General features: G+C 40.9%; 1 protein-coding gene across 4 annotated transcripts in view; it reads right to left on the bottom strand.

Moving 5' to 3' along the window:
- The window catches only part of dennd5b (DENN/MADD domain containing 5B), a 56,976-nt gene extending 45,310 nt beyond the window's left edge, over window positions 1-11,666 (bottom strand). For 3 of the 4 annotated variants that reach the window (XM_086146689.1, XM_086146690.1, XM_086146691.1), the window contains exons 1-2: window positions 11,530-11,666; window positions 11,194-11,354 (exon numbers count right to left, since the gene is read on the bottom strand). In XM_086146689.1, coding sequence (XP_086002815.1) covers window positions 11,194-11,302 — 109 coding nt within the window. In that variant the 5' untranslated portion in view covers window positions 11,303-11,354; window positions 11,530-11,666. Of the gene's footprint in view, window positions 1-11,193; window positions 11,355-11,529 lie in introns of those variants that run through there. The other variant, XM_086146693.1, reaches the window with a different exon arrangement.
- Window positions 11,667-12,413: the final 747 nt, after the last annotated feature.

Here is a 12,413-nt window from a genome sequence, read left to right as displayed (position 1 = left end):
CCTGGTATGACTTGAGAACAGGAATGCAACAGGAGGCAAAAGGAGCCAACACTAACACCAAGGCAGAATGGTGAGGCTGAGGACTTGTCTGTTCATTTCATTTACCTGAGCAAAACTGGATTCATTCATGATTACAAATGCCTCTTGGGTAGCTGTGTATAGAGTGGACTCCTGCCATTGTGCTTTAGTGTAAGCTTTCTTTAGCTGTTGAATAATTACTGCTAATATACTGAATAAATCTGCATAGGGCAAAGAAAACAATTTCATGATCATGGATCTGCACAAGCTAATACTTTTTGATTCCAGAATGATTTACTCTTTTGTCCCCACCAAACAAAATTTCTCCAACATGTCCGATAGCCTCCTTCCTCCATCACTCTTTCCACTCCACCCACATCTATGCCATACAGCAGTGGTCCCCCAACTATGGCCCAGGGGCCGAATATGGCCAGCCTCCACATTTTGCTCGGCCCCTGAACAATACCAGAGATGCATTATGATTTTATTATCATAATGCAAATAATAATACAAATATAATTATAATTAAATCTACTGGGATAAAATCTGTTCTACAACCATACTGGTAGTGAAATGTTTTGGTAGGTGTTGGTATCAGTTCGGTTTCATAGCCTGCTTGCTTTCTGGTTTTGCTTTCTGGTGAATATTAGAGAGCTGCAAACAGTTGTGTCCACAAGAAAGTTAATGTTCCTTGGTCTTTTTTTTTTTTAATGAAAAACTTGAAAAGGGTTCATTGGTTTTCATTTGTTTATAAATGGTGTTATTTATTTCATTAATAAGTGCTTATGTCCTCTATTGTAAGTCGCTTTGGATAAAAGCGTCTGCCAAATGTAATGTAATAATGTTATTATTTATTTTCAGATTTTTTTTTCTTTCCTGTCAAGATCCCATAAAGGGTTAATTTTTGGTTATGTGTGTTTTTCTGGACAACAATAAATGTTTACATTTAGACACCTCTGGAATCATCACACTTTTTGTTACAAACTGGCCTGGCCCCCCATCAGAGAAGGGAAAAGTCATTTGGCCCTTGCAGGAATAAGTTTGGGGACCCCTGCCATACAGTCATGTTTGACCTACCCTCTATGGGAGAATCCCTCTATTCTACCTTGACAAGATCACGAATGGCCAAAATACATAACCTGGTGGTTTTATTAGAGATAGGGATTTGTCAGCAAACACAAAGCAGTGCAATGAAGGAAAAACATGGTCAAAGTGGATTTCTTAGGATGCCTGCATCTGCTGACATCATCCCTTGGGTGCCAGTTACTATACTAATAGATTTCATCTGTTTTACGTAATTAAGAAAAATACAAATGCAGACTGACATGATGGAATAAAAACTTAAAACCTCTTGCTGACGATGTATTCTCTGCACCGGTCTCTTTCTTTAATCCAGTGCTTCTCAATTATTTTCTGTTATGCCCACATTAGCAAGAAGAAAACAATTTGTGCCCCCACACTCTCCGCCACGACTATAAATAATATAATTTATCTATAAAATTGTTAAGTACATATTAACATTAAAGAAAACAAAAAAGAAATAAGTATAGTTCACCTTACAACAAAGAATTACTTTATTAACATTGTTTTCGGTCTGTAACAGAAAAGATTTTAAGTGTTAAGTTTCTTCGCCTCCAACTGTAGTCACAGTGAAGCCAAGCGCTACATACACTTGGTCATATTTAGTCTTAGCTTTCGGGGGACTTTCTTTTGTCTCAATATCCTCGTTTATCTCCGCCTTTCTTTCCATCCCTGTTTCATCAAATTTTTTCATGATGTCTCTTGAGGGTTTGTTTACTGCACTTCATATCGCCTGCTCGGTGCAAAAAAATAACCAAAACAACCCTACACCATAGAGCAGGGGTGTCAAAGTCAAATACATAGAGGACCAAAAAAACAAATTTGTTACAAGCCGAGGGCCGGACTAATTCAGTGTTTATTTATTAAAACATATTGAACTGACTGAACATAGCCTATTGAACCAAGACCTAAATACATAAATGAAATAGCATGCATTATAAACTGAAAATCCAATATCGTGCTGCTCTATGATCATATATATTATTGCTTTCAAATAGAAAAAATGAGAAAATAAAAATAAATAAATAAAATCAGTTGTATTCTTTCTCATGGCTCCTATCTGCAATCAGTCCATTAACTGAAAAATAAATCTATTAACTGAAAAATAAATATAAATAAAATACCATCAATTAAAATACAAAAATCTATGGCACACAAATCTAAGTAATAACACAAATCTAAGTTCATCAGTGTTCGGGGTCAGGCTCTGAGATGAGGAAATCCTCAGGATTGAGTGAAGGTGCTTAACATTAAGACGGCTCCTGTGCGAAGTTTTGTTTAGTTTCATCAAAGAGAACAGTTGTTCACACAGGTATGTGCTGTAAAACATAGAGAGCGTCAGAGCAGCTTGGATGCTCAGCTGGGGCATTATGTCGGGGATGAAACGTGCTAACTCAGCAGCACCCGCTCTATCGTTTTTCCTTCCGTGGGTCATTGCACTGGAGCTCAATCAACTCCATTTGTAGGTTTGGTGGTGCAGTTTCAAATGGGCTCCAGTCTCTCTGCGACTTGAGAGCAGGAAAATCAGTATAGACAATGGTTGAATGAATTAATCTAAATCTCATGTATAATAAGGCAGCGTGTTTTAATAACTAAAACCCATCATCAATATTATACTAGGGCCATATAATCGGGTCTTTAATATTGTCACATAGGGCTAAAACACACACACGCACACACACTGAATGCAACAATATACAGTATACATGTTTCGCGCTATTATGCTGTATTGCACAGTATTAGGAAAAAAAAATACTGTTACGACAGAGAAGGTCTAGCTGACCGATCAGTTCTTCAGAACATAATTGGCTTATGGTACAGACTCAAGTGCCATTTATTATCCGTCTTCCGCTAAGTTGTCATGCGGGAAAAAATGGAATGTCATGTAGTGCTCGGGGGGCCTTAAATTTCTTTGGCGATTAATTGAAATGTGTATGCTATAATATTGGCACTTGGCATCAGAAATATACTTCGAAAGCAATAACGGACAACAGTGGTTTCTCGTTTTCTAAATGTCAACTTACTTACTTTATATCATGGGCTGAAATACCATTTCAATTTTCCAATTTAGATAAGTTTTGATGACCAACTAGTTTATGGTTTGTGTAGGTAGCCTTATCAGGCAGGGCAAGAGGTTGGCTGATGAGTTGGAGTTCACTGAGCGGGCAATCAAAGTCAATCTAAACTGCTGGCAAATGCAAATGTGCGCAAATGCACGCACGCACACACGCACGCACACACGCACGCACACACACACGCACACACACACGCACACACACAAACTTTATGTTCCATAAACACACTAGCATGATGGTGCAATCCCAAAATATGATTGTATAATGTATGATCTATGAATGATGAGTGTAATACTTTGGTTATGCTCCAAAGTTCTAAAAGTATGCTTCTTTAGCTGTTTTTTCTTCTATTCAGTGTTGGAAGACATAAGATTTGACTGAGACAGGGTAAAAACAAAAAAGTGTAACAGAGCAAAAATGTGTCTTTCTCCACATAAAGACACTATATACAGTTACCCAAGAGGCATAGTAGCATTACACCATCAGCAAATCTCTTTCATGATGAGGATGTTAAAAAGTGCTTTTTTTTTTTACCAATCTCATTTTTTGCAACCCAAACTTGTGGGCAGCACAGTGGCACAGTGGTTAGCGCTTCCACCTCACAGCAGGAAGGATACTGGCTTGATTCGCACAGGGAGCCTTTCTGTGTGGACCTTGCATGTTTTCCCAGGATCTGCATGGGTTTCTGCCGGATCCTCTGATTTCCTCCTCCTTCTTCTTCATCTCCTTTCAGCTTTTCCCTTCAGTGGTCCCCACAGTGACTCAACCTTCTTCATCTAATCCTTTTCTCTGTATCCTCCTCTCTCACACCAACTACCTTCATATCCTCTCTCACTACGTCCATAAATCTACTCCTTGGTCTTCCTTGAGACCTCCTCCCTGGCAGCTCCAATTCCAGCATCCATCTACTTATACATTCCCTCCCTCCTCTGTAAATGACCGAACCATCTCAGTCTGGCTTCTCTGACCTCTCTAAAACATCTAACATGAGCCGTTCCTCTGAGAGACTCATTCCTGATTATATCCATCCTGGTCACTCCCAAAGAGAATTTAGCATTTTCATCTCTGTGAACTCTAGCTCTGCCTCCTGTTTTTTTGTTATTGTAACTGTTTCTAGCCAATACAGCATCGCTGGTCTCAGCACTGTCTTGTGCACCTTTCCTTTCATTCTGGCTGAAAGTCTTCTATGTCTTGATACCCCTGACACTTTTCTCCACCCATCCAAACCTGCTTGGACCCGTCTCTTCACCTCTTTTCCACACTATCCGTTGCTCTGGACTGTTGAACCCAAGTATCTGATATCCTCCAACCTCTTGATCTCCACTCCCTATAGCCTGACCGTTCCACCCGAGTTCCTCACATTCACACACATATACTCTGTCTTGCTGCCACTGGCTTTCATTCCTCTTCTTTCCAGTGCATACCTCCACCTCTCTAGATTTTCCTCAACCTGTTCTTTGCTCTCACTACAGATCACAATGTAATCTGCAAACAGCATGGTCCATGGAGATTCCTGTCCAGCCTAATCTGTCAGCCTGTCCATCACTACTGCAAACAAGAAGGGGCTCACAGCTGATCTCTGATGGAGTCCCACCTCCACCTTGTTACACCTACAGCACACCACACCACTGTCTAACAGCCAGCATACATGTCCTGCACAAGTCTAATATACTTCTCTGCCATTACAGATTTCCTCATACAATACCAGGGCTCCTCTCTCAGCACCCTGTCATGTTTTTTTCTGGGCCTAGGATTCTCTGCTTTCCTACCAAAGTATAAAGACATGCAGAAGGTTAGTTTGAAAAAGGGGATTGAGAGAATGAATGGTTGGTTGTCTCTATAGTATGTGGCCCTGCAATTGACTGGCAAATAGTCCTGGTAGTACCCTGCCACTCATCCACTGACAGTTGGGAAAGGCTCTAGCAACCTCTGTGAGCCTAAGTGTAGGATAAGCAGTAGATAATGAATGAAAAGACTGGAAGTGCTTGCATGACAATGTTACCAGAAAAAAAAAAAAAAAAAAAAATCTGAACTGGGCTCAGTACAGCACAGGCTGCTTTGTGACCTAATCCAGTCTTATACTGTGAGCCAACATGACTCAAAGCAAGGTGATGGCCTTGCAGTAGGTTCCTGTAATCCCTTAGAAGGGACCTTGGTTGCTTATGTGCAGGTCGCCTCAGTTACATAAGGAGATTTGCCACGTGCTTGACATAACACTCCATAAACCACAGAATAGTGCTGGGAGTGTCTGTCACTGAGGACTCTGAGGTATTACAAAGTTATATCTGACAATCATGGACAATGGATGTCGGATCATTAATGATGACTACTTCATGGATTTGCATGTTTATTGCATAAAATATATAAAAAGCTGTGGAGTTTTTGAGTGCATTTACTGTATAATGGCTGTCCCCCATCATACATGCAACTTTAAGGCCTGTACATAATAATGCACTAAAAAGGGGAGGATATGAACTATATTTTTAGTTGTATAAAAAAAAATTGCTACTGAATTGAATAACCATTAACTCATTTTCTCACACAGAAGAAGTACAAAACTTTTGTGATTAAAGAACAATGGGGGAAAAAAATTAATGAACAACCAAACACATAAAATCATGAAAAAGTGGAATTTTGGCGACTTTCCTTTTAAATTGGACTATTTAAAACCTGTTATGGTTTGCCTGAATCACAATATCAAGCATATTCTCCTTTCTAAGCCCCAATTTCATGCCATTTTGTAATGCATGTTTGCAGTGGAATGGATCTTTATGAACCAGTCAAATAAACACACAGCACAGCACAGCTTGTACCTTTGTTTTATCTCTGCTCTTGATTTCATGAGGGTAAACAAAGCAACATTTGATCTTTGCACCATAGAGCAAAGCCAGTTGATACTGGTGTTAATTTTTATTTTTATGAGCCACAAAATTTCACAAAGTCTTTTAAAAAAGGCTGTGAAACACTTTGAAGAACACTAATTGATTGAATTGGGTTTTAAAATCAAATTAAAAAAGGGTCTAATATAAAGGCAAATAATTGCAAGCATTGACTGTGACTTTCATTATTGTTGTACATCTGCCACATAAGTTTACAAGTCACTTTCTATGTTACTTTGATGGAAATGTTTTGCAAATTGGAGAGCCAGTAAGGCATACTCAACCAGATAACTGATTATTAAAAAGTAAAATATGTATTAGCGTCATTAACTGTTGCCATTGAAAACTGCAGCCTCAGAGGGCCCATAAGCCAGTGTCCCCCTGAGCCAGCCTCTGGGGGGCACAGACCACTGTCTCCCTTAGCGAGTCCCAAGCCCGAATAAGTGCATAGGGTTGCGTCAGGAAGGGCATTCAGCGTAAAACTTTTACCTAAACCAAATATGCGAATCACACCTAAGAATCTCATTCCGTATTGCTTGAGGCCTGGGTCAACAACAACCGCCACAGGTGCCGATGACCTACAGGGTAACGGTGGAAATTGGCTACTGTGGGCTGAAGAAGGAGAGGAGAAAGGCATGTTCGGAAGCCGAGAGAGAGAAGAGGAAAGGCAAGAATTTGGGACAGAGAGTAGGGACTTTCAATATCAGGAAGATGACATGATAAGGTAAAGAGTTGGTCGACATGATGCGGAGAAGGAAGGTGGATATACTGTGTGTTCAGGAGACCAGGTGGAAAGGTAGTAAGGCTAGAAGCTTAGGAGCAGGTTTTAACTTTTACTATCATGATATTGAAAGGAAGAGAAATGGTATGGAGCGATCTTGAAGGAGGAGTTTGTGAGGAATGTTCTGGTTGTTAAAGGAATGTCAAATAGACTTATTGGTCAGACAATGTGATGCTCAATGTTGTTAGTGGCTATGCCCCACAGGTGGGATGCGAGCTAGAGGAGAAGTTCTGGAATGAGTTAGATGAACTGATGGAGAATATCCCCAGAGATGAGAGAGTGATAGCTAGTGCAGACTTCGATGGACATGTTGGTGCAGGCAATAGAGGGGATGAAGAAGTGATGGGCAGGTTTGGGTATTCAGGACAGGAACGCAGAGAGACAGATGGTAGTAGACCTTTCAAAAAGGATGGGAATGGCTGTAGAGAACACTTTTTTCCAGAAAAAAAGAGGGACATAGGGTAAGTTAGAAGAGCGGAGGTAGGAGCACACAAGGTAGACTACATCTTGTATAGATGAGGTACCGTAAGGCGCACCGGATTATATGGCGCACCTTCAATGAATGGCCTATTTAAGAAAAAATTCATATATAAGGCGCAGTATAATAGAAGCTACAGTAGTGGCTGGTGTTGCGTTATGCATCCACTAAATGGAGCTGCACTAGAGGGAACGTCAACAATACAGTCAGAGAAGTCAGTCGAACTTTATTAATAGAATATAAAAAAAACGTTCTGACAACCCCGTTCACTCCCAAAACAAGTCAGTGGATTCACAATACGGTACCGTACGTACCAGTAGCTCTTACCGGTATTTACGCCGCCTTCGTTGAAAACAATGTATTTCCAACTCAATTTGTCACAGTTCAAAACGTTTCATAAAACGAAAGCATCAAGGACAGCCTCAAAATTCATTGATATTTATGTCGCTAGCTAGCGCCGTTGCCTTCAAATGAATTGTGACTGTAGAGACGCTTCTACTTGCGGCTCTCTGTTCAACAACCATCTCATTTCATCTCAGTCATCTTGCTTTGTTCACTCAGAAACTCTGTTTAGTCTTCTTAACTTGGTGCAGGTCATCTTATTGCTTCCTCCATTTCCGCACCATTGATTCGTTAATGTTGAATTCTCTTGCCGCTGCTCGATTCCCATGTTCTACTGCGTGACTGATCGCCTTGAGTTTGAACTCTGCGTCATAAGCGTGTCTCTTGAAAGGTGCCATTTTGGGGTCTTTATACACACACACAAGTGGTGTGGGACTCCCCTTTGCCGTTTTTACCGCTGCTACTTTGGCAACACACATGCGCACGCAAACGCACGCAAACGCACACATACACAGACACAGACTTACAGATGGAACTTATATGAACAGATACTGAAAAAAGTTGCTGTAAATTGTGGTCCAATATGCACTCCAATCACTCCAATATGCAGTTTTACCATAGTGGGCACTCGTGAGTGATGGTCTCGTGTGCGTTGCATCTATGGTGCAGTTAGCATATGTCAGCTCAAGTGCTAGCGTATGCCCTTTGTGATTGTCTGTGTGGACAGATGGCCCAGAACAGGATAGAGGGAGCTTTATCTGCTCAAATCTCTTTGTGTCCTGCTGCAGCTTCAGGACACCTGCAGCAGATCCAGCTAACCTGCAAACGAATTCCAAGTCACTAAAATACTGATTTTCACTTAGAAGTGAGGGTACTAGGTAGCGCCACATCAGGTTTCTTACTGTTTTTCAAGAGACCCTTCTCTCAGACTGCAAATAAATTCATGATGAAGATATGCATTTCTTCAAACTGTAGCTCTATCATTTAATTCTCAAGTTATAATGCAAAGCCTATATGATACTTGTCTGTGGAGTTTCTCAGTCATCCAGGTCATTGTGAATTATTGTTGAAATCTTGTTATGACAACTGGACTTGAATTTCTTCACTTGAAGATGTTTCACCCCTCATTCGAAGCTTCTTCAGTTCTAATGACCTGTGGGGAGTTTCCGAATATAACTGCCAGGGTGTTTTTGGGTGGGTCTAGGTTAATGGACGCATGCTATGTAAATGTAAGAGTTGATCGTCAGAAACCAGGTCTAAAGGGGTTGTTATGCTAATGGAGGAGTTGTTCGTTGGGACATAAGAGCAACTTTTGTAGGATTACCTGGATTGGAATGTGAATTTTATATGCACATGTCTGTGTGTACACATATATATATATATATATATATATATATATATTGATAAAATATTAATATCACCAAAAATGAGGTTAAACCATGCCAAAACTAAGTTGTAATGTCATGAGAAATATCATGAGGTGGTGACATTTGTCAAGTCATATTACTTGAGCCAACAAGATGACACTATTAGAATAATATTACAATGTCAAGAAAACAAAATTATATTTTTACGACAAAAGAAGTTTCGATAGTAGATAAAAATATTGATGAAAGCCATCAGACATGGGTCCCAACACTTTTTTGGCTTGCGAGCTACTCTTAAAATTACCGATCTACCAGCAATAACACCTCCAAATGTCTATCAGTCATGATGGTATTCGGTATTGGTATGCTGATCGAGATCTCGGATTGGCTGTGCTGTAGAGCTTATTTTGAAAAGCAGGGCTCTGCAATCGACCCGTGTTGCTTTTGCGTTCAACCAGTAGATCGGGATCTACATGTTGGGTGCCCCTGCCATAAAATTACAGTATCAAAGCTGTAAATCACAGAGAATACTGCAATATTAGGTGAAAAATCTTGTAATAGCATGTGATTACATTCCTAATTTTGCTGCTTTTGAATGAGAAATTCCATGTTGGAATAAGTATTCTGTTTCAAATATGAAGACAGAAGGAGTCATCACATCTGAAAGATGTGATAATTTAATGAATACTCTCAGAAAATCTTACATCAATTCCAATTCTCATAATACTAAAAATATAAAACACTATTATTTACATTTTTTTTCTTGCGGTTGAGAAAATATTTAACTTTTGCTTTGACTATGAAAAAAAATCCTACACACAGACACAAAGACCAATTACAGAAATGAATCCCTGTGCGGGAAGCATCAGTTTATTATTGTGTGTTATGTAGGAGAGACATTACACTCTTCCCTCTCACACTGTAGCAGCACAGACTTCAGAACACTGTCACTGCAAGCAACTCCAAGTGTTATACTACTCAAAACTTACTACAATAACACAGGGCGGGCATGTAAACTGGAAATTACAGGGGCTAATTACCATTCCAGCCCACGGCTAGAGTAAGGACACTAAGAGAGAAGATGCTGAGAAGCCTGAATGGAGCCTGGGGTCCATAGGAAGTCTCGCTCAATGATGAGAATAATAGGCTGCAGAGGGAGAAACAGGGCTGCACAAAAGACAAGGGAGGAGGGGAACCGCAGCCAAAAATAAGCACAGGCCCTTAATGTGGGTCACTACATATATAGACCAAACTTACAGAAAGACGTGGGATGCTGAGCATCAGCAATGTGACATGTCAGGGCGGTTCCGATGGATGTGGTAATGTAACTAATGGTGTTAATGCAGTATTTGGGAATTGTTAAGGAATTGCTTCCACTACTACCAATATTATCCTAAATAGAATTTAAAATTGCCTGATTTTATAAAGATTTTAGGGCATGAGAAAGGATTTGTATAGTGGATGTATTGATATAAAAACTTGTTAGATCCAGATATGGATCTTTACATGATTTAAGCTTAGTGTTTCTAAATATTATCTCTAGGTATTGCAGGATTTATCAAATACATCTGGGTTTTCCTTGTCTTTTGGGAGGGGAATTGCAGATTGGGAGATTACTAACTGACAAGTTAACGGGAAGAAAGGGGGATAAGGGTGCTGACGAACCAGTATGTATCACGGAACAATTATGTATGAAACAAAAATTCAATGCGGACTGCAGTTCTGACAGTTCTAATGAATACGGGTTTCTCATCCTCTTCATTTATAAGGTGCCAAATACTTGTGTGCTTCAATTCAAGAGGTTTCCATGTAAAAAAAAAAAAAGAAAGTCTGGTTAAATGTGGACCAAGTATTAGATAATTGGGTTGGTTGATCTTGGTCGTTTTTCTGCACAGCAACTGCATGCAACATGCATAGTATTTGTGTGTTTGAATACCATACGTATCGTGGCACTTGATCAAATCTGACGAATCAACTTGGACATTTAAGTAGTCGTTTAATAACTTCACATTATTACAAAATTTTCACTTTCCTTCGACCAAGTCTGGTTAATTTGATTCCACTTACTGTCTTCAAACACCTGAGATGATAAAGATAAAGCCTTTCCTTTCATGACCATGAAATGGTTTCGTGTGATTTTTAGTTTAATTCGGAGATAAAGTAAAGCTCCTACCTGCTAACTCGTCCGCCTCCAGTCCAGTTTCTGGATCGATGCCACATATGACAAAGTAGTGGGCAAACCGGTAAGGCGCCGTACCGGACACCGAGGAGCTCCCACTCATTCCGGTGCTGGGAAGTGTATTTCCCGCTGGCGCTGCTAGTGGTCCAACATCTCTGGGAAAGAATTAAGGTCGAAGAATGAACCCTCAGTACACCGCTATTCCCTGTTGTAAACAAAGTGCAACTCGACTTGTTTTCACTGCGTCGTCTAGCGAACCGCGAGATTTCCAACGGTATTCCGCTCGCGTTAGAAGTCAACGCGCGATTCTAAATTATTCGAATATTTTACCCCGAAGATGACACGATGCCAACGCGAACTTCCCACCACGGTTGTAGAAGGAAAGAGCAACACGGCCTCCCTCCAAACTAGGGTAAAAGACGTTCGGCGTTAACGTGACAAAACACGGACAAAGTGCAACCCCTCTATCGGCTCTATCCGGTGACTGGCTAGTCTTATCCTCGGCCTCGCTGGACACGTGCGAGCGCACAGCGACACCTACTGTCGCCACATGCGTGTGTCTGGCCGAAGCTTTACCACGCTTGCTGCTTTGTCGACCAAGATGTAAGTGTGAATTGCATAAGCAATTTAGCAATATGTTAAATTTTGTAAGCAAAATAAAGTTGGAAATAATTTTCAAGGTAGGATGTTTTCATAAAGGGGAGCTTATATTCATCACCACCTACCCCTGGAGCTGCCAGGCCCAGGGGAGGGGATGGACTCTTATGTTTTTTACTCTGGAGTTGCTGCTGGTAAGAGGGGTGTGAGCATATTGATTGCGCCCTGACTCAGTGTCTACACATTGGGGTTCAACCTGGTAGACGAGAGCGTAGCCTCCCTCTGCTACAGGTGGGGCGATGGTTTCTGACTGTTTGCAGCTATGCACCCAACAGCAGGTCAGTTTACCCACCTTTCTTGGGGTCCCTGGAGAGCGCTCCTCTTGGGGACTCCCTTGCTCTCCTGAGACCAGGGGGACGTTCACTGGATATTGTGGGCATTGCCGGCTGTTGCTACAGAAGGGTGAAAGGATGTGTATGTTACCCAACCCCTGCACTGTTTCGGATGCTATCCAATCCACAAGATGCAGCTTGTTCCACATCTTGATTCCATCACAATCAAGACTGAGGGAATGCTACCCAAGCATGGACCATGGTCTCTTGGAGATGCAGCAGTCA

The sequence above is a fragment of the Fistularia commersonii genome, chromosome 5, assembly GCF_037954325.1.
Source record: "Fistularia commersonii isolate RoL2024-O1a breed Wild chromosome 5, RoL_Fcom_v1.0, whole genome shotgun sequence".
NCBI lineage: Eukaryota > Metazoa > Chordata > Actinopteri > Syngnathiformes > Fistulariidae > Fistularia > Fistularia commersonii.
Note: the sequence above shows the minus strand (reverse complement) of the source record. Positions and strands in the feature narration are given on the sequence as shown.